The sequence below is a fragment of the Seriola aureovittata genome, chromosome 3 (assembly GCF_021018895.1).
Source record: "Seriola aureovittata isolate HTS-2021-v1 ecotype China chromosome 3, ASM2101889v1, whole genome shotgun sequence".
Classification (NCBI taxonomy): domain Eukaryota; kingdom Metazoa; phylum Chordata; class Actinopteri; order Carangiformes; family Carangidae; genus Seriola; species Seriola aureovittata.
In genome coordinates this window covers 30,524,734-30,552,396 of record NC_079366.1, presented here as the reverse complement: position 1 = coordinate 30,552,396, position 27,663 = coordinate 30,524,734, and the positions used below count along the sequence as shown (strand labels likewise).

General features: G+C 42.3%; 2 protein-coding genes across 2 annotated transcripts; one reads left to right on the top strand and one right to left on the bottom strand.

Moving 5' to 3' along the window:
* Positions 1-55: 55 nt before the first annotated feature.
* On the top strand, positions 56-20,092 carry LOC130164059 (uncharacterized). Its single transcript, XM_056368458.1, has 22 exons — positions 56-337; positions 2,977-3,102; positions 3,231-3,284; positions 3,611-5,375; positions 5,474-5,647; positions 5,867-6,025; positions 6,339-6,512; positions 6,967-7,140; positions 7,798-7,971; positions 8,601-8,771; positions 8,949-9,130; positions 11,351-11,365; positions 12,181-12,300; positions 12,433-12,483; positions 13,436-15,200; positions 15,306-15,479; positions 15,713-15,886; positions 15,970-16,143; positions 16,349-16,522; positions 16,606-16,779; positions 17,107-17,153; positions 17,814-20,092. Exons 1-22 carry the CDS (start codon positions 277-279, stop codon positions 18,341-18,343), a joined length of 6,612 nt encoding a protein of 2,203 aa, XP_056224433.1. The 5' UTR covers positions 56-276; the 3' UTR covers positions 18,344-20,092.
* On the bottom strand, positions 20,093-27,663 carry traf5 (Tnf receptor-associated factor 5). The gene is made up of 11 exons (XM_056369263.1): positions 27,568-27,663; positions 25,359-25,637; positions 25,005-25,068; positions 24,587-24,688; positions 24,317-24,481; positions 24,057-24,134; positions 23,459-23,533; positions 23,247-23,339; positions 22,604-22,744; positions 22,107-22,269; positions 20,093-21,817 (listed from the first exon to the last, which is right to left on the bottom strand). Exons 2-11 carry the CDS (start codon positions 25,631-25,633, stop codon positions 21,231-21,233), a joined length of 1,743 nt encoding a protein of 580 aa, XP_056225238.1. The 5' UTR covers positions 25,634-25,637; positions 27,568-27,663; the 3' UTR covers positions 20,093-21,230.

Below are 27,663 nucleotides of genomic sequence, written 5' to 3'. Positions count from 1 at the left end.
CCACTTCCTGCAATCTCGCGTCAACAAAGGTAAATACAGCTGACATTAAAAGAGACGGAAGCAAGTTTCATTTCAGCTCCACATACACAAACTCTAAAGTTAATATTAACTACGGAGGGATGGGCTCTTTTTTCTCTCATATAACTGGAACTAGAGGAAACTGACGTGGGTATGGAAATGCAGGAGGCTTTGTGATATAAAACTACTTTTATTATTTTCTGTGGCTTGTTTGTTCTTTACTCCTGAAGTTGGTGGCATTGGGAGAAGCAATGCAGAATGGGAAACTGGATTAGTTACTTTACTGGCCGGGCTGTGGATCCAGCAGCATCACAGTGTGGTAAGATTTGTTTTTTCTTTACTGATTAAATGTAACTGTAATTATGGATTATTGCTGCAGCAAAGACATGAACAGCTCTGTCTGAAGCAATTGGTCAGACTATAATTACTACAGTAACTGTAACTGACAGTCAATCTGACCCAACCTGGCCAGGAGAGTGTAAACCAGACTAACTGCAACTGGTTCACCAAGTTATGAGATGCTCAGAGGGAATTTCACAGCTTGTGTGTCTATATCAAATATTTGCATTAATAAGAATAAATGTGTAAGCATGCAAATAAAGACTTCATTTCCTGGTAGTTGTACTGCCAGCTTTATCATTTAATAGTACAACCACAGTAGGCTGTGTCAGAGGGAATTCATGATCATATCTCACTTCTTCTATTTTAATCCTTACAGCTGTTTACACCAGCCACGTCTCCACCCACACCTCTTCACATTTTTGACATCTGAGGGGAAAGAAACAGTTTAACACTTTAAGCCGCTTTGCACTTCTTTAGTCTTTTGATTTTTTCCCCCACAAAAGCATTCGTCATTAAAAGTTTGTAACATTACACCAATCATCTCTCATTCAGTGAAGATACAGATGACAGACTTCAACAAGTCCATTCGTAGTGTTTGTGTGTGTCCTGGAGGCTTCGATCTCCCACATCAAACCTGTTGTATCCGTGACAGTCATTGGTTTCCAAACCAGTTGTGATGTCACAAAACCTACAGTTATATCCAAGTTTTAAACGTGGAGCTCAGAGAAAGAGCAAGTTAAAAATCTAGACATACATCATTCTGCACAGTGAAGTTACAAGTAAGGATTTGTCCCGTGTCTAACAACAAAATTTGAGTAGCCAAATAATTGACATTTATTGACTTTCAAACTAGAATGCAAATTTTACCGTCTAATTAGCTCAAGTCGCATAGTCTTCTCCAGTCAGCAGAGCAAGATGTTGTTTGATTTTAATATTAATGTTGTTTGTTAAAACAGTGGAAGGTTCCAGAAGTGTACAAAGAAAAACTCTGACTCAGCAGCAAGTTTCCTCTCTGTGGTTAACCTGCAGTTTCCTCTGCAGGTCTGAACCCAGCATACACAATTGTGTTTTTGTTGAGAGTCCCAGACAAGTTAAGTCAAGTCAGCTTTATTTATTTTTTATTTTTTTATTTAGTTTTTTATGATGCCAAATCATAACACGAGACATGTCAGGGCACTTTTCATATAGAGCAAGTCTAGACTGTACTCTATACAATATTATTTGCAGAGACCCAATTTTACCTCATGAGCAATCAATTGGCAACAATAGCAAAGAAAAAAACCCTGCAGAGAGCAACAGGAGAAAAGAGACGAGAAAACGCGCAACTACAGGAGAGAGAAGAAGTCAAGTTAGTAAGATGTATTAAAGGGATATGAATCAGTACAGATGGAGAAAGAGAGGAGTAGAGGGGAACTCAGTTCATTATGGCAAGTCCCCCAGCAGTCTAGGCTTATAGCATCATAACTAAGGGATGGTTCAGGCAAGCCTGAGCTAGCCATAACTATAAGCTATAAACTTTATCAAAGAGGAAAGTCCACCAATAATAAAACACAGGTTGAGATCAGGCAGGCCACTCCACCCAGTCAGCCAACTGCAGATTTCTCTAAATTTGCCCACATGAATGTCAAAGTCCCCCAGAAGAACAATAGAATCTCCAGATGGTGCCCCTCGCCTGGACCCCCAGCCAGAAACCTCATAAGCTCAGACAACAGTCAGAGCCTTCCTCTGCAACCCTGAATAGAGATGACCCTATTATACCATGTCAGTAAGTTTTATTGTAGAGCCAGTGCTGTTCAAAGCGATAAACTCATCTATATCTAGTTGGTACCACTCCAACTTCCACATCATTTCTTCCATACCAAGGAGGGTTGGTATTCCATGTCCCTGACTCAGCATGGCATGGTTCCTGCCTTCGTTTGGTACCCATTTGGCAGTTCACCCAACTCTTTCGTCCAGTCTTCTGAGTGGTGGACCCCAAGGCGTCCCATGTCATCTGTTCAGGACCTTAAGAGTGGCCTCTCGACTGAAACAGCCTAATTGTCCAGTCTATCCACCACAGTATCAATATCAAAATCACCTATTCCTCCCTTACTCCAGCCAAGGTCGCAAGAAACCTGGGTGTCATGTTTGATGACCAGCTATCCTTCTCTGACCATGTTGCATCTATCTGCATCCTGACTCAGTACGCCACCCAGCTCTTGGTCCAGGCTATGGTTATCTCTCGCCTCTTCTCGCACCTATATAGTGTTTTTCACTCAAAGCGCTTTACAATACTTGCCATTTTCCCCCCTTTCACTCACATTCATACATCACACACATACACTGATGGAATTAGAACAATTAGCGATTCAGTATCTAGCCCAATGATTCTTCGACACTTGCCTGGAGGAGCCGGGGATCGAACCACCAACCTTCTAGCTGGCCTTGGATGTCTTTTACATGTTGAACAATTTCGCCTTCTATGTCAAGAAAAGTCCAACCAATGTTGTCTGGTTCATTTAAAGTTGTATGTGTATCAGTCCCCCATGTCACATTTTTGCTGAGCAAATATAAAATAAAATATATAATATAATATATAGTTAACAAAAGGAAATCATTTTGTCTGTTCTCATTCAGCTTTGCCTCAGATCGAAAATGGAAATATGACAGTCACGGCCCAGAGTGGAGGTGTCGTCAGCACACCTCAGTTTGCTGGTGTTCATGTGAAAAGGGATCTAACTGTCAATGTGAGCAACACATATGGTAAAAGTTTCCCTTCATTTATAAATCAAATATATTATTATGTGTTATGATGTAATTACCTAAAATTGAACAAAATGCATTTTATTAACCGTGTGTTTCTCAAAAGATGTTCAATGTTTCTCTTTCAGTCCAACATCCTCCCAGGACAGATGAGACTGATGCTGTTTCTTCCAAAACTGAAGGTAACATGCTTTGCACAATCTAATGACACTTAAAACACTACTACTTTTACTGAACTTTGCTGCTAGTATAACATACTTGGAGTTAATTGTTATGAAGGTGGTGTAGAGTTGACACGGTTACTGGTTACTGAGTTACTAACCATCACCTGTTTTTCTGTTCTTCTCTGTCACTTGTTTACCTTTTACTTTATCTGGAACAGATATGGTTCAGGTCTGGTTCTTGGGCTTTGTTTGAATTTGTCTGAAAACCTGCAGTATTTGCTAACTTGTAAGAAAATAAAATAACAAATGAAATGCATGTAACTATACTTTTATTAATCTTTCAGAAAACATCCCAAGGTGCCAAGCAAAACTAAAGTCTTACCTTCTAAATGAAACAAAGAATCTGTTTCAAGGGACAAACGAGGAAGAATCAACTGCTTTGAACAAGATTTATACGGAGCTTTACATCACAGAAGGAGACAGTGGGGAGGTTAATAGTGAACACGAAGTGATTGAATTAGAATGTACAAGGAGTACAAGTGAGGACAAGAAAATCCCCCTCAATAACATTTTTGAACCTTTATCCAACGAAGAGAACCCTCCTCAGAGATTCCTGACGAAGGGAATTGCTGGCATTGGAAAAACTGTTGCTGTGCAGAAATTCACTCATGACTGGGCAGAAGGAACAGCCAATCAAAACATCCAGTACATATTTCCATTCACATTCAGAGACTTGAATTTAATCAAAGACAAGAGTTTCAGTCTTACTGAATTAATAGGTTACTATTTTGAAGAGGTGAAGGATTTGGAAACATCAGACTACAATGATTCCCATGTCTTGTTCATCTTCGACGGCCTGGACGAAAGCAAATTCCCTTTGAACTTTAAGACTAATGAGATGTGTCGCAGTGTTACAAAGACAACAACAATAGATGCCCTACTAACAAACTTAATGAAAGGGAAACTGCTGCACCACGCTTTGGTCTGGATCACAAGTAGACCAGCTGCAGCCAGTAAGATTCCTCCAGAGTTCATCAACAGAGTGACCGAGGTACGAGGCTTTAATGATGAGCAGAAGGAGGAGTACTTTCAAAAGAAAATTACTGACAAAGATGTTGCTCAGAAGATCTTCAGTCATCTTCAGTCAAAGCCGTTGAGAAGTCTGTACATCATGTGCCACATCCCTGTGTTCTGTTGGATTTCAGCCACTGCTCTCCAGAGTCTCCTCACACACACTCATGAAAGTGAGTTGCCCAAGACTTTGACTGAAATGTACTCACACTTCCTGATCATCCAGACAAAGCGCAAACTACAGAAGGATTATCAGGAATGTGAAGGAGACAAAGATGTGATCATGAAGTTGGGAAAGCTGGCATTTGAACAGCTAAAGAAGGGCAACGTAATCTTCTACGAAGACGACCTGAAAGATTGTGAAATTGATCCAAAAGAGGCTGCAGTTTATTCAGGAGTTTGTACACAGATCATAAGAAAAGAATCTGGTCTTCACAAAAAAGAGATTTACTCATTTATACATTTGAGTGTTCAGGAGTTTCTTGCAGCTTTGTATGTATTACAGACCTTCATAGATAGTGGAGAAAATCTGCTTCAGACCAAAACGAGCGTGAAAGTGGCGTGTGAGGAAGGAGAAATTCCTATCATCCTCCTCCACAAGAATGCTGTGAATGAGGCTTTGGTCAGTGATTATGGACAATGGGACTTGTTTCTTCGCTTCCTGCTCGGTCTGTCGCAGGATAAAAATCTGAAGCTTCTTCAGCAGAAACTTGGATTCAAAGACAGACGTCCGCAGAGCAACCAGGAGACAATCGAGTACATTCACGAGAAGATCAAGAGACTGTCTTATACCGACAAGAGTATCAATCTGTTCCACTGCTTGAATGAGTTGGGTGACCAGTCTCTGGTAGAGCAAGTCCAAAGGTACCAGAGCTCAGGGGATGTTAGTAAAATTTCCCCTGCACATTGGTCAGCTCTGGCCTTTGTGCTGCTTGTCTCAAACGAAGACCTGGCCGTCTTTGACCTGAAGAAATACTCCAGATCAGATGAAGTTCTGGAGAGACTGGTACCAGTGCTCAAAGTATCAAAGACAGCTTTGTAAGTATTTGGTATCAAGAAGCCCAACTACCCTGTTTAAATATGGAGAGTAAAATGTGAAAGTGCAAAATGTCAAGTCATTTTGTTTTTCCCTTTAGGTTGAGTGACTGTAACCTCACTGGCAGATGCTGCAGGTATATTTCATCAGTTCTAAGCTTGAAGTCGAACAGTCTGGAGAAGTTGGACCTGACCAGAAATAAACTGCACGACCCCGGAATCAAGCTGCTCTCTGACGGCCTGAAAAGCCCCAACTGCAAACTACAAAGACTCAGGTAAAATCATCCCTCATGTTAGGCAGTAATTACAGATGCACTGCATACTTATGTATGAAATAAGTAATAACAACTGTAGGACACAGAAACGGGAAGTAATCATCTTTCTTTTCAGTCATGGAGCAGACTTTACATCGGTGATTCTATGATGATCTTGATTTCTACTCTGTCCACAGTGTAAAAAACCAATAAATGTGCCTTTTGTTTCCTTTTGTTTAGTTTGAACGAGTGTAGTATTACAAGACAAGGATGCCTGTCTTTAGCCAGTGGTCTGACTTCAACCCTGAAAGAGCTGGACCTCAGCAAGAATAAAATTCACGATGAAGGAGTGAAGCTGCTCTCAGAAGTTCTCAACAAGTGTTCTTTGGAAACGCTGAGGTAAGATGTTAACAAGGTATGATTTTGCTACTCTAAGAGTCAGTAGTGTGCGTTCTTGTGTACATGGACGAGGCAAACAAACCAAGGACCCACTCATAGAAAAAAACTGTTTCGTAGCGATTAGGGGAAGGAATCAGGACCCTTCATAGCAATCTGCTTGTACATTTCTTGTGTAGAAATGTGAATTTCACCCTGATGGTGGCGTAAACGGCCGAGTATGATTCATCCTCTGGGGACCCTTAATTTCAGGAGGAAATTTTAGGACCACCTCGCCAATAGTTGACCAAAAACTGGTTGTCTATCTTGTCTGCAGGTTATGTGACTGTGGCATTACAGGCGATGGACTCGAACCTGTGGCTTCAGCTCTCAGCTTGAACCCATCTCATCTGAAAAACCTTGATCTGAGCAGAAACAGTTTTAAAGGCCAGGCAGGTGCTCAGCTCTCTGGCTTTCTGAAGCATCCCGACTGCCAGCTGGAGAGATTATGGTAAGCTTTGGCAAAGGCAAAGGGCACACACTCATCATCAAACTGGTACCAGTCACTACATATTGAGGCTCTAAAAGACATTTTACCACCTCTAACTTTCTGCTCTCGACTAAACCCAGCTAACTACATTGTGGACTGATGACTAGCTTGATAGCTAACAGGATACAGGTAAATAAGAGTTATGATAGTTTAACTTTTGATGGTGGAAGGCTAGCTGTTAGCTGGCTAGCTTCTCTGGCAGGTGAAAAGAAGCAGCTGGAAACATCAGGTGTTATAGAGGCAAAGGGTGTCTTGTTTACTCCTTCCCAAACAGTTAGCACTGACTATGACCACAGTGTTTAATAAAAAGGAAAACAACACTTTCAAGCAGTGTTGGTATGCAAACCAGACAAGACTAGGCAACCTTTGGGACTTTGAAAAATAAGACTGTATAACATCTATTGTTTTTTTAAAGGCTTTTTAAGACGGACCTAGAAGAGAAATGTTCTGCAGCTCTGGCCTCAGCTCTGGCTTCGAACCCTTCCCACCTGAGGGAGTTGGATCTGGGAGCGAACAATCTGGGTGATGTCGGAGTGACGGAGATTGCTGCTCTACTGAAGGATCCGACCTGCAAAGTGGAAGCACTGAGGTGAGACAGTCCTCATACTTAAAGTGACGAGACACCAGACATACGCTGCTAAATGTGCAGTGGTTGGTAAGTTAGTCTAGATCTCGGATAACCAATCAGACTCTCCACTGTCACGCCCGGGGTTGGCAGAGGCAGGCAGGAACCGTCAAGTGCTTTAATTGTCGAACTTCAAACTTACAGACAGTGCAGGCAAGAATACGGGCTGGCAGGCAGGTAACCAAGAAAACAGGTGAACACATGAACGGGAGTGTAACAGGGAGGGAAAAAAAACACCAAAGTCCAGAAACTCTCAGGAACACATGATTTCTGTAACAACAGAGACAAACTGAAAATGATTGTGAGCTGAGGGCAGGCAAATGAAAAAGATCTAGTAGACCGGACAATGTGGGAGCTGAATGATACCGAAAGATGGCAGCAATGCAACTACTCGGATGCCAGCTGCTATAGAATAAGAAGAAGAAGAAGAAGAAAGCTGCCTCCCCCAGGAGGACTTGGAGGACATGGCTGCTGCAATTGTGACTAAGACCAGCATCGGTGGAAGAAAACGGATGGATGGATGGATGGATGGATGCTCGCTCTGTGGAGCTCAAGTCTTTTTTTATTTTTTACTGCCACTGCATGTTACCACCCTTAAGTTCAAACTGTTCTTCCCAACAGACTGGCTGGCTGTCGCCTCACAGAGAAGGGCTGTGCTGCGCTGGTCTCCAATCTGAAGTCAAACCCCGCCCACCTGAGAGTTCTGGATCTGGCGAGAAACGACCTCAGAGACCGCGGTGTCGAAAACCTGACTGAGCTGTTGGCAGATCCGCACTGTCGTCTGGAGACACTAAAGTGAGTGTTGTGGCTGTTATCTGTCTCACATTCAGGCAGAGGTAGTTTTATTCGGTATATGACGCCCTTATCACATTTATACTCACAACTACACTATAATATAGTTGTACACACAAACATGATCATAACTTTTTCTTTATTTTACAGCTAGCTATGTTTTACTATATTGTCATGATAATCAGTTTAAACATCAGCCTTCACTTGTGGGTGTCCACACGAAGATTTATAGTTGTTAACAAATACATTAATAAACATTTAAATCTGCTTACAACTACAGTATAGTGTGTTGTTGACCATTGTTGACCACATGTTGCTCATAAATGCTCATAATTATAGGAGGATTTAGAGTCACGTGTTGCCAACTTTATTAATCAGAGACATAGTTGAAGCTCTGGGGAGAATGAATGTTTCACGGTCATTTGCTCATTAGATTCTTTTATTTCAGTGTGGAAACGAGGAAATTTTGTTGTTTCTGTGCTAAAGTGCAGGTCAGTGAATCATCAAAATCATCCAGACTTATCATATGGAGACCAGAAACTTTATAGAAACTAACTAACTCTAATCAATGAGTCTGTCTGATACATTTCCACTAAAAGATCTGAAAAATGTATTTAAATGTCTCCTTCCAGCCTGAAATGCTGCACATTAACGACGGCCAGCTGTCGGCTTTTGAGCCTTGCCCTCAGTGGTCTCTCTGCCCTGAAAGAGCTCGACCTGAGCTTCAACCGCCTGATGGATGAGGGGCTGATGATGCTCTCTGATTGGCTGAGAACACCTGAGTGTAGACTGGAGGTACTGAGGTGAGACCTCTCAGACAGTTTTATTTAGATCATTGCTAAAAACAACCTTTCTGTTGTTATTTCTTCTCTGGTCACTAGTTCTGTGAAATAATAAATATAATTTATATCATCTGGCAGCCAAAAAGAAAGTAGCGTTTTCCATTACTGTGGTATTAAAAGGACGTGGTTCTCTCTCAGGTTGTTGGAGTGCACTGAGAGCAGCTGTGAGGCTCTGGCCTCGGTTCTCAGGTCGAACACTTCACACCTCAGGGAGCTGGAGCTGAGCATGAGAGATCCAGGAGAAGCAGATCGGAGGCTGGTGTCCCATTTACTGAAGGACAAACGTTTCAAACTGGACGCACTGAAGGTGAAGGAGCGATCAAACATCTGAACGGTGACACTGAACTGATCAGTCTGTAACTTCTACCTCTAGGGGTCTCTCTGTCCAAACAATAACAGAATACGGTGATGGGTGAGTAGCGTGGGATCATGGGAGTTGTTTTCTTCACTACCATTACCTTAAGCTCCTCTCGGTTTGGATTCCCTCAGTGTCAGTGGTTCAGGAAATCAAACAGACCCGGTGATTGTAACCGTTAAAAAACACTGAATGAAGCAGTTTGACATTTAAAGTCAGAGTTTGAGCGACGCTGTACGGAGGACAGAGACTCAGGGAAGAGTTGGATCTGAGGTTGATGCTAACCTTTGTTCTGATTGTTTCTCTGATAACTTTTTACCTGCAGCTGAAGGATCCACAGAGGTTTCCTCCTCTCCACGACAAACACACCAGGGGAATAAAATGAGTAATGTTTTTTGTTTTTTTCTCTCAGAATGTTTTTAGATACCCTCCACCCTTTAAAAAAAAACTGGTGTTTTCAAAGCAGATTTATAAACATAGATTTTCATCCAGAGACTTTCTGAGCTGCTCGGGGTCCTTCAGACCAGGTGTGAGTCCCTCAGACACCTGCTGGACGTCCAGCTGGACGATGGACAAGACGTCCTCCGGCCTGCTCCTATTACACATTAGAGCAACAAAAATACTCCATTACAAGTAAATGTGCTGCATATTTGCAACAAATTGTACTTCAGTCATTGGATCATTATTATGGATATATCGATATGTAAGTGGTACTGTTATGTTGTAATTACAGACCTACCAACCTGTACACATCTTGACATCAAGGTACAATGGTAGAATTTTCAAGCTAGCTAGCTACCAGCCATTTAAACCGGTAAACAGGTAACCTTAAGTTATGTTGTCCATGTGTTGCAGACTGTTAAATGTGACTTAGCACTAAATAATGTTTCCTAGAAAGTGTGTGTGTTTGTAGAAGCCCCATTGGCTGATATGTTTTATTTTTTCTGTCTCATCCCCCCCCCTACTTACTTTTTGTGATGACCCGGGTGGAGGCCGCAAACTGAAACACGTCAATCAAACAATAAAGTTGTTCTGTGTACTGCAAGTGTTGCTGGAGTCTTCACCCCTTTAGAAGGAGGCGAAGTTGTGGCAGAAACCTCTACTCTGAGGTCAGTTTGTTCACCATCTAGCAGCCTCGCCCAGAAACCAGTAATTATCTTTGACTGCAACATGAGCCAAGTATCCTCCCATCTCCTCATAGACCATGGTACTACAAGTTGTCATTTTAAGCTTTTAGATATACTTAGAAATTTATTGTGTGGTTTTTCTACCATGTCAATTTAAAGCCAGCAGAATTTACATGCATATAACATTTTATTTTATTTAACATTTATTCATAAAGTGCTTTTTATACAAACAATGCAACACAAAGTGTTTTACAAATAAAAGCAATAAAAACAATACCAGCGACCCCGTCCACACACACACTGACACATGAATGAATAAATTATAAATAAAAACAATAACGACAAAAGACAAGACAAAAAGAGGAACTGAGGAAACGCTACCATGAACCTCATAAATTTGCATTTAGGAAACACCGAAGACAGGAAGACAAAGAAATATTGAATAGTAATACTGAAACAGGAAATGTAGAAAATTCGATGTACCTGCAGGTAGTTTTGATTTGTTAATCACATATCTCCTCTCTTTTATTGTTTTATTATTTCATCTTTATAATTTTGTCTTTATTTTTATTTGTCTTTTAACACCCTACCTTTTATTTTTAGTTTGACTCCGGATTCCTGTTTACACAGAGTGGAAATTTTAAAATGAGCCATTATGATTCATTGAGATACCACAGACATTTGAAATGGACAAAAACTTTCTCGATTACAAACATTAAAATAGATTCTAAAGAGAAGAGTATTATGGGCGGTAACAGAACAGAACACTTCCCCCTCCCTCACATGGTCAAATTTGACTTTCATTTCTGCTTCATGTGCTTACATGAACTCTAGAGTTAATATTAACCACAGATGGATGTGCTGATGAGCTTTGTCCTCTCATTGCTGTCAGCTGAGTTTGCAGGAAACTGAAGTGGATATAGAAATGCAGGAGGAGGCTTTGTGATATTGCATTCATATCTGTGGAGTGTTTGTTCTTTCCCCCTGAAGTCAGTGGAGTTGGGTGAAGTAATGCAGAATGGGAAACTGGATAACAACCCACCGAGATGGCGATCCAGCAGCATCACAGTGTGGTAAGATGGTGGTTTTTCTTTCCTCAGTATCACAGTTCATGATACTGACTTTAAAACACTAGGACAAACAGCCACACTTATTCCTGTAGAAGGTTTGTATGAAGCAGAAAGAAATAAGTGAACTGACTATTAACTGTACGACAGACTAACTGAAAGTGGTTAACCATATTGATGAGTGTTAGTCTGATGAATGTGGGACAAAAAAAAATGGTATAAAACATTATGAGTTTGTAGAATGATGTTCGGGACAAATTTTTTTGTGTGCAAAAAAACAAAAACAAAAGAGAATAGTAAAAAATTACATGACGACAAATAAATGTGTGAATGTGGAAATAAAGTCTTTGCTAATTCTGTGGCAATCAGAAAAACTATTTGCTCAGGGTGCACAAACTATGCGGCCAGCATTCACCACTTCCTGGTTTCACTTCTTGGCACTTCTGCTGCCAGTTTAATCATTTATTACAAAGCTGGTCATGCTTGAGGGAATTAACTATTATGTCTTATTAGAAGCAGCTTAGTATAAAAAAACTGGGCTCCGTAAATGTGCAACCTCAGTGGGCGTTCTTCACCGTTTTAATACCTCGTGGCTTCCGTTTAGCTTTCAAATTCTACGTCTTCTGCAGAGCACATGTTCATCGGATTCAGGAGTTCATCGAACGGTTTCTTCCAACATTTGACAATATCTTTAGTCGTCATCTTTTATCCCTGAGTGGGTTCCAGAGCCAGTGCTGTAAATATAGGAAAGGTCGGGTGTTGACAAAAGGAAATTAAGTTGTCGTTCCTGGCTTCTGATCATTTCATCTGTTCTCATTCAGGTATAACTCAGAAGGAAAAGGGGAACATGACGATCACCTCCCACAGTGGAGGTTTCGTCAGCGCACCTCAGTTTACCGGTGTTCATGTGAAAAGAGATCTAACTGTCAACAACACATACGGTAAATTTTTCCCCCCTGAATTTATAAATCAAATACATTATTATGTTTAATTGTTTAATTGCCTAAAATTGAACAAAACCCATTTAGTCATTTTGTGTGTTCCTCAAGAGGCGTTCTATGTTTCTGTTTCAGTCCAACTTCCTGCCAGGACAGATGAGACTGATGTTTCCCCCAAAACTGAAGGTAACATGCTTTTCACAGTCTAAGGACAAAAAGAAAAAGAGTTGCTACTGCTTTTACTTCACTTTTCCACAAGTAGAATTTACCTAGCGTGAATTGTTATAAAGGTGTTGTAGAGCAGAAAGAATCTCATCATGTTGCCGGATCGGCCTCTCCAATAAGGTACAAGTTCGGCCTGCTGAGTTTTTATCAGTTGTGTAAAAGCAATAAAAGAGCTGCCATATGGATTAAACAAGTTTGGTAAGTGATGGAAAGGTTACAGTTAGGACAGTTTAACGGTTATCGTAAAGTTAGGAGTGTTTTTTCAAGGTTTTGGGAAGTTAGGAAGCTTGTGTAATACACTTTTCTGAAGTTAGTATCGGAACTTTGACATCTGTAATGAATTTTTTCCTAAATCAGGTCCTAAACCTAATTGCCATGGTTACCAAAAAGTTTAAATCAGACCGACAAGTTAGAAACTTTTTGTAGTTTCTGTATATTTGAGCTGTGTCCCAATTCAGGGGCTGCATCCTTCCAAGGTTGCAGGGGCAGCTGCACTGAACTGAACCAAAATTAGACGGTTTTGCCAACGGTACATTTGCATCACCAGCCGTGCCCGCCCTTACCATTGCGTCACAAAGCGCGGCTCCTGTGGCCTAGCAACTTTGACAACACGTACCGGCACGCAATGACTCTTGGGACAGGTCTGGCCATTAAGGCCATCTGTTGATCCATCTGTTGGAGTCTTCGTTGCCTGGGGAAAGAAGCCTGCGTTTCTCATCAGCCTGGTCATGACAAAGCGGCACAATCAGTTTTCAAATGCAGCCTCCGAAGGTTGCGGTCCCCTGAAGTTTGGACACAGCTTTGGTGTTTCAAGTTTGTCCAAAAAACCTTGCGCACACATGCACATGCTTACTTTACATGATATTAGCAAATGATTATCATTCATATAATTCTATTTTTATTCATCTTTCAGAAGACATCCAAAGGTGCCAGGCTGAACTAAAGTCTTACCTTCTGAATAAAACAAAGAGTCTGTTTCAAGGGACAAAGGCGGATGGATCTACACCTTTAAACAAGATTTATACGGAGCTTTACATCACAGAAGGAGACAGTGGGGAGGTTAATAGTGAACACGAAGTGACTGAATTAGAATGTACAAGGAGTACAAGTGAGGAAAAGAAAATTCACCTCAATAACATTTTTGAACCTTTATCCAACGAAGAGAACCCTCCTCAGAGAGTCCTGACGAAGGGAATTGCTGGCATTGGAAAAACTGTCGCTGTGCAGAAATTCACTCATGACTGGGCAGAAGGAACATCCAATCAAAACATCCAGTACATATTTCCATTCACATTCAGAGACTTGAATTTAATCAAAGACAAGAGTTTCAGTCTTACTGAGTTAATAGGTTCCAATTTTGAAGAGGTGAAGGATTTGGAAACATCAGACTACAACAACTCCAGTGTCTTGTTCATCTTCGACGGCCTGGACGAAAGCAAATTCCCTTTGGACTTTATGAATAATGAGATGTGCCGCAGTGTTACGGAGGCCGTCACAGTCGACATCCTACTAACCAACTTAATCAACGGGAACCTCCTTCACAAAGCCTCAGTCTGGATCACAAGTAGACCAGCTGCAGCCAGTAAGATTCCTCCAGAGTTCATCAACAGAGTGACCGAGGTACGAGGCTTTAATGATGAGCAGAAGGAGGAGTACTTTCACAAGAAAATTAGTGACAAAGATGTTGCTCAGAAGATCTTCAGTCATCTTCAGTCAAAGCCGTTGAGAAGTCTGTACATCATGTGCCACATCCCTGTGTTCTGTTGGATTTCAGCCACTGCTCTCCAGAGTCTCCTCACACACACTCATGAAAGTGAGTTGCCCAAGACTTTGACTGAAATGTACTCACACTTCCTGATCATCCAGACAAAGCGCAAACTACAGAAGGATTATCAGGAATGTGAAGCAGACAAAGATGTGATCATGAAGTTGGGAAAGCTGGCATTTGAACAGCTAAAGAAGGGCAACGTAATCTTCTACGAAGACGACCTGAAAGATTGTGAAATTGATCCAAAACAAGCTGCAGTTTATTCAGGAGTTTGTACACAGATCATAAGAAAAGAATATGGTCTTCACAGCCAGGAGTGTTACTCTTTTGTACATTTAAGTGTTCAGGAGTTTCTTGCAGCTTTGTATGTATTACAGAACTTCATATATAGTGGAGAAAATCTGCTTCCCAGTCAGACAAAGGTGAATGCAACACCAGTGAAAGGAGAAATTCCTATCATCCTCCTCCACAAGAATGCTGTGAATATGGTCTTGAAAAGCAATCATGGACAATGGGACTTGTTTCTGCGCTTCCTGCTCGGTCTGTCGCAGGATAAAAATCTGAAGCTTCTTCAGCAGAAACTTGGATTCAAAGGAAAACGTCCGCAGAGCAACCAGGAGACAATCAAGTACATTCACGAGAAGATCAAGAGACTGTCTTATACCGACAAGAGTATCAATCTGTTCCACTGCTTGAATGAGTTGGGTGACCAGTCTCTGGTAGAGCAAGTCCAAAAGTACCAGAGCTCAGGGGATGTTAGTAAAATTTCCCCTGCACATTGGTCAGCTCTGGCCTTTGTGCTACTTGTCTCAAATGAAGATCTGGATTTGTTTGACCTGAAGAAATACTCCAGATCAGATGAAGTTCTGGAGAGACTGGTACCAGTGCTCAAAGTAGCAAAGACAGCTTTGTAAGTATTTGGCTTCAAGAAACCCAACTACTCTGAAGCACTTGTTGAAGTATTGAAGGACAGAGGAAAATGTTTCTGAAAATGACATTTTGTTTTTCCCTTTAGGTTGAGTGACTGTAACCTCACTGGCAGATGCTGCAGGTATATTTCGTCAGTTCTAAGCTTGAAGTCGAACGGTCTGGAGAAATTGGACCTGACCAGAAATAAACTGCAGGACTCTGGAATTATTCTGCTCTCTGACGGCCTGAAAAGCCCCAACTGCAAACTCCAAAGACTCAGGTAATAAGACGGTTACACTGATTCTGATTTTTAAAAGACTTGACCCATTATATCGAACACTGACCAAAGTGAACTAATACCATAACCAGACCAACAAAAGTGGCAGTCTATCCAAAGAAGTTAATGGAATAACCAGTAATTATATGTGTATTATACAGTATGTGACAATGAAATAAACCAGAATCCACATTAAATATAATGTTTTCACATTTGTATTATGCTTCTTTTTTAAGACTGAATGGCTGTCACCTTTCAGAGAGAAGCTGTGAAGCTCTGGCCTCAGTTCTCAGTTCACAGTCCTCTACTCTCAAAGACCTGGACCTGAGTAACAACGACCTACAGGATTCAGGAGTGGAGCTGCTCTCCACAGGACTGGGGAGGCCACAATGTACCCTGGAAACTCTCAGGTCAGTAGACAACTATTTGCTCAGTAGATGACCATTTACAGTGAGGCTTTCCAGAAGGGCTTGTTTCATTTGTGTGTCTCCAGGTTGTCAGGCTGTCAGGTCACAGAGAAAGGTTGTTCTTTTCTGGCCTCAGCTCTGAGCGCCAACCCCTCCCATCTGAGAGAGCTGGACCTGAGCTACAATAATCCAGGAGACTCCGGAGCGAAGCTGTTGTCTGCAGAACTGGAGGATTTACAATGTAGACTAGACACTCTTAGGTATGAGAGTTTATTGCGTACTTAATTTGGATAATTTTTTAGAAATTTTTATCACAATTGTCACTTTGCCAACTTATTAAGAGGGACATGTTATTGTCACATATTTAATTTCAAAGCATTTTCTTATCATCATTCTACCACTTCTGTTTTCACATTAAATGTAGAGACTAATGTTTTCACATTTGTCTAATGCATCTTTTTTAAGACTGAATGACTGTGACCTGAGAGAGAGAAGCTGTGAAGCTCTGGCCTTAGTTCTTAACTCCCAGTCCTCCAGTCTGACAGAGCTGGACTTGAGTAACAACAACCTGCAGGATTCAGGAGTGAAGCTGCTCTCCACAGGACTGGGGAGGCCAAAATGTACCCTGGAAACTCTCAGGTCAGTAGACAACTATTTGCTCAGTAGATGACCATTTACAGTGAGGCTTTCCAGAAGGGCTTGTTACGTTTGTGTGTCTCCAGGTTGTCAGGCTGTCAGGTCACAGAGGCAGGTTGTTCTTCTCTGGCCTTGGCTCTAAGATCGAACCCCTCCCATCTGAGAGAGCTGGACCTGAGCTACAATCATCCAGGAGACTCGGGAGTGAAGCTGTTGTCTGCTAAACTGGAGGATCCACAATGTAGACTGAAGACTCTCAGGTATGAACAGACTACAGGAGCTCACACGTTGTTTCTCTGTCACATTGACAAGCAGCACAGCTGATAACAGTGAAGACAGTAACCGACGTGCTGAAAGTCCCTGTTCCCATTGAGACTGACTGTGATCTGTGGATCATGTATTACTGTTTGGCACACTGCACTTTGAGATGAAGAACTGCCTCACTTTAGTCAAACAGAGTTCACAAAAAACTACTGCATATCGTTCCAATGAGATAAATAACCCAGAGGATTATCAATGATGACAGAGACCTGTTACTGGTCTAAGCAGTTTCTGAAGGTTCACTCTGACTTTGTTTCCTGTTCCAGGTTGGAACATGGTGGAGAGAAGAGGCTGAAATCTGGTCTGAAGAAGTGTAAGTTTGTCCTTTGATTCATGGGAGCAAGACATCTAATGTTAAAACTGTTTAAATAAAAAGCTTCTGTATCTGCATTCAACTCTCAGTTTAAAAGAAGATCCAAAAGGCGAGTCTTTCTGAATGTTTTATCTAATGAACACTCAGTCTGTTAAAGGTTCTGTAAACGATAGACATGGAAATATTATGTACCTATCAAGTTACTTACACATTGAGGAGAAGAGAAAACAGTTCTGGGTCGACTGGAGCTCTTTAGCAGCTCGTAGAATTCTCCTCTTGGTAAACTCAGCCCAGTATTGGCTCCATGGTCAGACTGGGAAAGAAATTCAGCCTTGGACTTATCTGCTGGGACCGGCCGCACGAATGACACTGATGGAGCGGGTAAAAAATGTTTATAGATGCTTTGATCATCCACCGGCCGACCGGGATTCGAGCTGGTAGTCCCCATGTCCAGTCCGCCTGTGGTCTGGTCTGATCTCTTTCTTTGTCGGAGGTCTTTTGAGGAAATTCTTGAAGGTGCCTTTCACCTCAATGCATATATAGAGGGGGTGTGACTTAATTGTCTGCTATATTATTGTATATAGTTGTATATAAAAATAAACCCATCTGGTTCATTAGATGATAAACTGATGGCATGTTGTGTCTTGTTCTCTCCATCAGACGCCTATGAACTCACACTGGACAGAAACACAGCTCACAGAAACCTCAAACTGTCTGACAACAACAGGACGGTGGCGACAGTGAGAGATCAGCAGTCATATGGTTATCATCTCGAGAGATTTGACCACTGGCATCAGCTGCTGTGTAGAGATGGTCTGACTGATCACAGTTACTGGGAGGTCGAGTGGGAGGGAAAGGTTCAAATAGCAGTGACCTACAGAGGAATCAGAAGGAGAGGGCGTAGTTTTGACTGCAGGTTTGGAGAGACGGATCAGTCCTGGAGTCTGAGCTGCTCGGGTGATGATGGTTACTCTGTCAGTCACAATAAGAAAAGAGCCGACCTCCCTCCATGCTCTGACTCTAACAGAGTAGCAGTGTATGTGGACTGTCCTGCTGGTTCTCTGTCCTTCTACAGAGTGTCCTCTGACTCACTGGTCCACCTCCACACCTTTAAAACCACATTCACTGAACCTCTTTACCCCGGGTTCTGGGTTGGATCGGGTTCCTCAGTGTCTCTGTGCTCATTGTAGGAGTGATTCACTAATGTTTGTCTGGTGTTCTTCCAGAACGGGAATATTAATGGGTGTATCTTCTTTGCAGTTTTATTTAGCTTTATTTCTGTTTGGGGTTTTTTTTATGTATCTGTATGTTCATCTGTATTTAAATGTTTATACAGAGATCAGTGTTTTACTTGCCCTTTTTTCAAGCATCATTCTAAGTTGGTTTAAAATTTGGATGAGTCAGTCCCCCAAGCACTTGTTGTTTTGATTTTCTTAAAGGAGCTATTTATACATATATAGTTTTGCTATTGCTACATAGCTAATGTTAGTATTAACACCTGTTTAGTTACCAGTCGAGGAGAAACGTGTCTTAGCAAAGTTTAACTCTGAACTACCAGGTACAAATTTTGACCCTTGTTTTTACAACTGAAACTGATTGGACCATGACAAGACATTGGTGAAACAGATGTTATGACCGTGGTCATATTGTTGTAATTGGTCTGTTGTGTATGTGTGTGTGTGTGCCCTGTGTTTCTGTGTTTTCTTATGTATGCAAATAGGAGTGTTTCCCGCCGCCACGCCGTCATTGGTGGAAAGGCTCTGCGCCCTGGTCGGTGATTGGCTGCAGCCCCTGGTCACCTGATATATAGTGAGCCAAGATGGCCGCCGGCTCGTCCTCTCATTCTCCTCTTCTCCCAACCGGCCACACTGTTGCAGTGACTCAGCTTTGTGTAGTTCTTAGATTCATTTGAGTAGTAAGGGTGGGCTGCCAGTTTTGTTTCTCTAGTTAGGCAGGTGACTTTGTTGTCATTTGTTTTCCTTTGGTTAGATTAGTGGTTTACTTTCCAGACAGGGTTATAGTGTTTATTATGTTGGCCATAGTCCACCCTGAAGCCTAAACTCAGTATTTATTTTCTATATGTCCACTTAAAACCTTTATGTAAATAAATCACTTTGGTTATATTTAAACCAATCTTTGTTGTGGCTACTTGGGACTTGGGGAAGATGGGGCCAGTTTATGTTGTGTCCTAGCCCCCCCTAGACTGGGGCATAACAAGATGTAAGTAAAAGAGTAAAGGAACCATGGTTATCAAACTTCATTTAATAAAAGAAAACTTTATTCTTATTATTTCTTTCCTGCTCAGTTGCCTGATAAAACCCTGAGTCATGTTTTTCGCAGAAAGGTTCAATCGTTTTAAAAAGCATTTATTGTCATAAAGGAGTTATTTGTAAGTTTTGCTATTGCTACATAGCTAACATTAGCATTAATAGCTGTTTATTTACCAGTCTAGCAGAAACATTGTGAGTTCAGCATCAAACTTCATTCATTCACTCACCAAGAGCTGTCTCTAGAGGTGGAAAACAACACCAATGTTAACTCTTGTTTTGCTTCTAATTCTGTCACTTCTTTTCTTCTCCTGAAGTTAGCATGCTAACACGCTAGCCCTGTCCAGCAAGACCTTCTTATCATTTTCTGTCACACAGTCACTGCAACATCCAGGCTGCCCTGAAGAAGTTGCTGCTCACAGGATGTATTATGACCTCCTGTCTTGTAAACACAATGATGGCTGAAGCTCTTTGAAAGACTGGTAAGTAAACAGCTGTTGATGCTAACTTTAGCTATGTAGCAATAGCAATACTTACAAATGGCTCCTTTAAGTACCTTGTTGTCTTTATTAGTGACACACCAAACCTACTTTCTCTCTTGATTCCATATAAACATAATCTCTACAGTGCATATCCTTTGTCTTTACAGCAACAATAAAGTGACAAACAAACTATGATTGAGTTTTAATTGAAGAATATGAAACCACACTAACCTGAACCTGACAGCAGCTGCTGTATGAGACATCTGAAACTATCTAAATTCAACACTGTTATGAATAGCAGCCTTTCATCTTCCATATCAATGTTACTTGTGTATTTTAATCGGATCTTACAGACACATTGATTTCTGCTGAACCCAAACGTGGCTCCACCTTTACAAACTCACACATCCCTGTTTTAAATTCCAGTGGAGATCTTAAAGTTCCCAAACTTTATGAAACCCCTCATCTTTTCTATTGTCCTCACATTTTATCTTTAGCTGCAGAATTAAGACACCCTGAACAATAATGAACAGTCATATCCGTCTACAGTAGTACAGTACAGTGTTGCAGTGGCTGCGACTTTATCTAGAAATAGCTTCCTGCGGGTCCTCTAAAAAAAAAAAATGGCAGCAGCTTGTGGTTGTTTTCAACCTGTTATTCTTTTGATCACAACTTCGTTACCTCATTTATTTCAGATAACAAATCTGGTGCAAACATTTTTTGATAATTTATTTATGGGTCTCATCTTTGTCTCCAGGCTGAGAGAGACGAGTCCATGATGAAACAGGCTGTTATCCTGAGATAAAGACTTATTCCTGAAGTCCCGATCAATACTAAGCTGATAAATATCTACAGATAACCTGATCATTAAATCCTGATCTCAGGATAACAGACTTTAATAACTTGGTCTGAGCTCAAATAGTTATTATCTGTTAATCAGATAAAAAAGTTGTGATCTTGAGATCAATAATAAAAAACATTATTAATTCAGTCTTTGTCAGATTTCGTGTTTATGAGTCAAACCTCCATCAGACGATCGGTGATGATCCTGAAGCTTAAAGCACAAGTTCAGCATCCATGTCCTTCCAAGACTGAAATAAAGGCTTTATATTTAACAGACACTTACTCCCAGCAAGAAATTGGTATTTTCTAATGTTGAACTATTCCTTTAATTACTAGGTGTTGAGTTTTTTTGTGTTTAAATTTCTTGGTATACTCTTTAGAGTATGCACACACAGTGCAGTGATGCGTTGTCGTCTTCCACTGTGTCGTTCCCAACGACCACCAGATGGTGCCAAAGTAATTATTTAAATCAGTTAGAAGAAATCTTACAGGGACTCTAAACCTGCCATATCCACCTTCACTTTGACAAACAGCGTGTCGTCTTTGACGTACACGGCATTCTGAGGCATTTCCAGCTTGTTCAGAGGAATGAAGCACGAAAACCCGACAGCGACGTTGCTCACGGACTCAGCGTCAGGTTGCTGGTAGCTCTTGGATGTTGGGTCGGGTCTGAAGCTGAGACTTCGGTGGTTACCGGTGCCGCTTTGATCCAGAATAGACAGAGACACGGTCTGTCTGAACGGCCACGGCAGCAGGGCGTCGAAGTCTCCCGGCATCAGGACCACATAAAGGGAGAGGTGAGTCCCTCTTCCCTCGCCATCCCCGTTCAGATAGGCTTTGATGGCCATTTTGTAGCCGCAGCGTCCGGTGTGGAACGGCATGCTGCTCAGGCAAGGCAGCTGACCTTTGGCCTCTTCTTCCTTCCTTTTTTTGAAGTCCTGGATCTTCCAGATCAGTTTCCCGTCGTAGGACGTGGCCTCGAGCTCCCGAAGGCGCTGCTTGTTGCGACTGAGCTGAGAGGCGTGGAGGTCCAGGAGACCCGAGTGATGCCTCAGATTCTCCTCCAGAGTTCCTGGAAGAAGGAAATACCAACAGCATTCACTGAAATGTACCAGTCGTCTTTGTAGGCGCATTTACAAAGAGTTTACCTGCCCCCCATCAATTATTTGATGGATGATGGTGTGGTCAGGTGGTCAGACCACAATTAGCCTTGTGCACTGTGGCTAGAGTTGTACACTGGTGTAAAAGTCACCTGTGTCTGAACATGTAAATTGGAACCAACAGTGTTACAGGTATTTCCGGTACAGACAGAAATACAGTGTCAAAGCAGGTTTATACAGATGTTATCCAGGTGTTGTTACCCAGGTGTTCTCTGAGGGCCTCGGCTCCAGACACCTCCTGCATCACAGCGTCCAGAGACTTTCTAAGCTGCTCCAGCTCCTCCAGACCAGGAAGTCCCCGAGACACCTGCTTGACTTCCAGCTGGACGGTGGACAGGACGTCCTCCTGCCGGCTCAAACTCCTCTGATCACACACAGACAGAGGAGACATGGTTTAATGCTGCTGCCATACATTTGTCCTGATTTTTAAACATGTGACTTCATGTGATTAAACGTTTTTGCTTAACAAATCTGAATTTGACACTTTGCGATGTTTAGGATCTAAGAAGGTGAGATTGTTGTTTTGTTCTTTTATAAACTTGACACTTGTAAAACTATTTTCTCTGCAGGTTTTAATGTGATATATTGTGAAAAGTTTCTAAGACAACAAATACAATGGTTGAGGAATTCTCCATACAGGACTATAGAAGGAAATGCCTCAGACAGGATGATCGATGAGAATAAAACTGTGTATTAACCTGAGCTGTAGAGATGACGTGTTCGTGGCAGCTGCTCTGCTGCAGCAGCGGTCTGATTTTCTTCTGCAGATCAGTGAGCAGTAAATTGTCTGTCTGGACCTCCTGCTGCCTCAGCAGCGCCTCCTCCTGGAGAACCCCCACCTGACCCAGGACACAACAGTCAGGTAAACAACCTTTAACACTTTGGAGTCAGAAACATCTATGAACATTAGCAACGATTAGATCTGTTCTACGCTTAAGTTCCAGGCTATAGGAAACAAACTCAGACTCTCTCAGTCATGCGGACCACAGCCACCTGAGAGATGAATGTGTTTGTGTCTATATGTTTTCATGTTTATTTGACACTTAATGAAGATGTTTGTTAGAATCAAATTTAATGAGTTAAATTAAATGCACTGGGAGCTGTCAGCATGAACGTTGTGTGTTTCCATTGACTGACGTTACGTGAATAAAGCTGCGTTTTCTCCTCTGACAATATCGTTCTAATTAAACGTAACGACAGATTTCCAGCAGTTTGCCTCTTGGTTTCTACGACTACAATGTAGGTATCTTATGTCGACGACACGAAGACGTTGGAACAACTTAAACAAAATATCGTCGTCAGCAGGGCAGTGCACACATCTTCAGTCTGACTTTGACACACCTGTTGTTCCAGGTTGGTGTTACTCCTCAGCACCAGCAGTATGTGATGATTGACAGCAGCATCTTCGTGCAGTTTCACTTTCCCTCGTTTATCCTGCAGGACACGACGCTCAGTGTCAGGCAAAGATCGTGGAAATCCATGAATGAAAAGTTCATCATAAACGTTAAAGATTCAGAACTCAGGTCTGTGACGGCTTCATCAGACGAACACACCTGTACAGGGCAGCCGAACTTCTTATAGGAACATTCGACCTGAACCTCAGGACACGACTCTCCGTGCTCCGTCAGCTGGAAGAGGAACACACACAACGTGAACTGTCACCCACATATTTTCTACTTTTGTTCATGTTAACGTGGAATACTTGACTCTGATTGGTCAGTTATGATTTGATCCTCCCTCCAACAGTCGTCCCGCATTTGTGACACACCTGCTGATGAGTTTATGACCCGCAGTAGCTATGCAGCTGTTTTTTACGGTGGCCCTGAAGTTCCAGCAGGAAGTTACTATAGTTCAGCTGCAACATGATCAACAGCTGTAACAGCAGCAGTGACTCACCTTAAAATCTCAGCGCCCAAATTTGTATCAAAGACCTGAGTCATGACTAAGTCAAATCTGAACACAGACATGATGGACACATTCTTACATTCAGTGTGACTCACACTTTCTGTCCATCGCATATAAATCTGTTTAGAAAACATCACTTTTTAAAGTTTTCCTCCGTATCTCATTCCCAATGTGCCGATCAGCAGTCAGCTGATCGCTGCATCTGCAGGTGTATGTATGGATGTATGAATCACAGAATGAGCGCACCTTGTGTCTGGGAACCTTCTGGGAGCAGCTGTTGGGACAGTCCACCTCCACATCTGGACACGAGCTCTGCACATGATCCTACGCAAAGACACAGAACACGTGACCAACAGGAGTCAACACCTCGGCCGAGTGAGAGCTGCTCATGGCGGTTCACAGATACTGGGTAAGTCCATTCCTGAGGAAGCCGGACCGGGAGGATCTGACTGGAACCTGACTGGAACCTCCGCCTGTTAAAACCACCTGTTTGGACCGGACTTTACCTGGATAAGGCTGAGGCAGTGCGGTTGCCTGCAGTGTGGGCAGGGCTCCATGCGGTGAGGACAGTCGTCGGTCAGGTGTTCCTGCAGGTATCTCCTCTGTAGCAACGCCCTGCAGCCTGAATTGGTGCACTGCAGCTGCTCGTACTGACACGACCTCAGGTGCTCCTGCAGAAGACTTTGATGGTAAGATTCAATCATCTTCACATCAGTGAATCTGTAACTTGGTGAGTGACGAGGTCGACACACATTCAGCTGATCTCTAAAGTCTACCTGCAGGTGGTTTAACGTGGTGACAGAGGTGCATTCTGGGGAGTTTGTGCAGAACACTTCTAAACTGGAGATTTCTCGTTTGCAGCAGTTATCCTGGAAAACCTGGAGGGACAAGACTCTGGATTAGTGTCTCTTTAAACTTCAACAGATCCAAAAGCAAAGATGTATGTGAATCCTCTGAGCCACAGAGCTCCACACACCGTCCTGCTACCACTTATACTCACTAACGTGGATCAATCCGCCGCTGAAAATAGTTCCTAACTTTATATGTTTTGTTCTATTTGTTAGATACAAACTACAGAGAGCAGCTTTTTATAAATGATGATGAGGAAGTGTGTGTGTGTGTGTGTGTGTGTGTGTGTGTGTGTGTGTGTGTGTGTGTGTGTGTGTGTGTGTGTGTGCGCGCGCCGGTTCTGACCTCAGCTGGTGTGATCACAGCTCTGTCCACTGGACAAACTGGGCTGGACGGTGATGAACTCTCCCTGAAACACAAAGCAGAGGAGCTCGAGAAACCACAGACTGTGTTGGTGTGAATGTGTTTTAAGGTGGACTGAGTCAGTAAAAGCGTGTTTTACAGTGAACTGCGTCAGTATGAGTGTGTTTCAAGGTGGACTATGTCAGTGTGAAGGTTTTTAAGGTGGAATGTGTTAGTGTGAATGTGTTTTCAGCTGGTATGTTTCACTGTATATTGTGTTTTAAGGTAGATTGGTTTAGTGTGATTTGAGGTGGACTGCGTCAGTGTAAATGTGTTTTAAGGTGGACTGGCTCTTACAGTAGTCCTTGGAGGCAGTGGAAGCAGTAGATGTGTCCACAGGAGTTCTGCTGGGGGTTGAGAACGACTCCTCTGCAGATGGGACAAACAAACTCCTCCTTCAGCTTCAACACGAACTTCAGGGAGTGCTTGATGCAGGTCAGCTCCGACTCCCAGGACGACTTCATCCTGCACTCCTCTGACCCCAGCCTGGACTCCTCTGACCTCCTCACCGACTCCTCGGACTGCAAACTCGACTCTTCAGACCCTCCCAGCTTCGTGTCTGCTGTGGCCATGAGTCTGCAGGAGACCAGACTGGACACAAAAAAAGCTTGAGTAGACTTTTGGTTATTTTTTTGTAAATGATTTAATTCTTCTGATTTATTATTTTTAAGCAACAGCGTCAGATCAACCCTCAAAATGTTTTTATCCATAATTTGACACAGTTAGCTTGATGATGAAGTATTACTGTCGGCTGAATAACTAGTCTGACTTGTAACTACAGTGAGACGATATCAGAGTCAGTATTTGAATATTTCATTACTTTATACACAGTAATCCACTCTCAGTGAAGGGGGCGGAGTCAGACAGCTTTGTCTAATGCTCTGACCTGTAACAGAAACACTGCAGTGAAAGCTCACAGTGACGCTTCACACTCTTATTACAGCATGTTGAGAAAACTTTATTTAACACTTTATTATTGATAAGTGCAGTAACCACCACAGATGCGTTTCTTTACTTGCTGATTCAGGTTCTCGTACAGGTGTGACGATGGATGTGTGAGGATGTTAACGGCCACCTGAGGCTGCAGGTGCCCGAGGCCCAGACTCCTGTGCTGTCAGGTAAATGTAATAAGTCTCTCTCTAAAATGTGATGAGTGAAACTATAGAAAACATTCAAGTGAAAACCTCAACTATACGGTGCTGCGTTCCGCTAAAGTGTGACATCTAAGCACTTCCTTGTTTTCCCATTTGTCTTAACGGAACCATTACCTGTCCCTCATTTGTACCTGCGTGACATCATCATTGTGCATGAGGCTGAGTGCAGCAGATGAGCTTGTATATGAAAGGCTATTGAGCATGTTATGACCAAAGCATGAAACTTATGTTTCTTATGAAGTTTATGTGATGTCACGTGACCTCTGGAACAGGGCGGAGCCTCCTGGAGTAATGAGTGTGCTCCAGACCAGAAGAGGCTATACCCCCCCCCCGTAAAACTGGTGCTCTAAGCAACATTATATTACACAGCCACAGCAGCAACATAAGCATCTTTATAAGAACAAAGATATACAGAGTCAATGACCTCTCAAGGTCACCAGAGGTCAGGACAAACTGCCTCCACATCAGAGATAAAACACTGTGTAGATCAAATGCTGAAACTGTCATGCTTCAGTCTCTCGTCTCTCACCATGAAAGTGAAAGAGACACACACCTACTACACCTGAGACCCCTGAGAGAAGAAACAGGCTCTCTTAACAGGACATGTGCATCCAATAGGCTGTCACACTCACACCTGTCCCCCTGCAACAATGGCAGGTGGGAACCAAAGGTGCTCCACACTAAAGGGGTTGGAAGTAACCAACTTAAATGTTACTCCTACAAATTATTTGAAATAAAAAGTACTGCAACTGATAATGAAATAATATAATAAACTCAAATAATATTGCACCACAGAATATACAACACAAATCAATATGGTAAACACATAATTAAAACAATACAAATGTGTTCAATAATTAAGGTTACACTATTAACACAGAACAACATTTAATTCTACCTGATGGAAAACTGTGACGTGAGACCGGACATCGCACATCCACGCACGTGCTGATGATACGGGCACGCGCGCACACACGTGCAGTCACACCGTTACATTCCTCTGTAACAATAACGGGCTTTATTAACGAAGTGGAATGACGTGATTAAAACGGGTGTAAATAACAGGGAGATCCGGTGAGTGTTTGAATGGGTCCGGGCTGCAGGGGAATCCCCGCCGCCGCCGCTCCGTCCAACTGACCCTGAACCTGGACCTCAACCAGAACCAGAACCTCCGTTTACCGCCGTTACGCCTCTAAAACTTCACTTCACACATGTCAAACATTAGGATCTTTTATCCTCTGATTTTCTATAAACTCATGATGTTCCCGCTGAGGACCGCAGCCTCTTTACTTTCAGTTTCCGCAGACAGTCAGTACAAATGTCAGAGTTCAGTCCTCGCTGCAGGTTCTTACCTCTCTCTGTGAAATCCCTCCGAAATCCCCGAAATCAGCGGGAACGCTGCAGCCTGTCGGTCCCAGCGGATCGATATGACTGATTAGTATTAATCA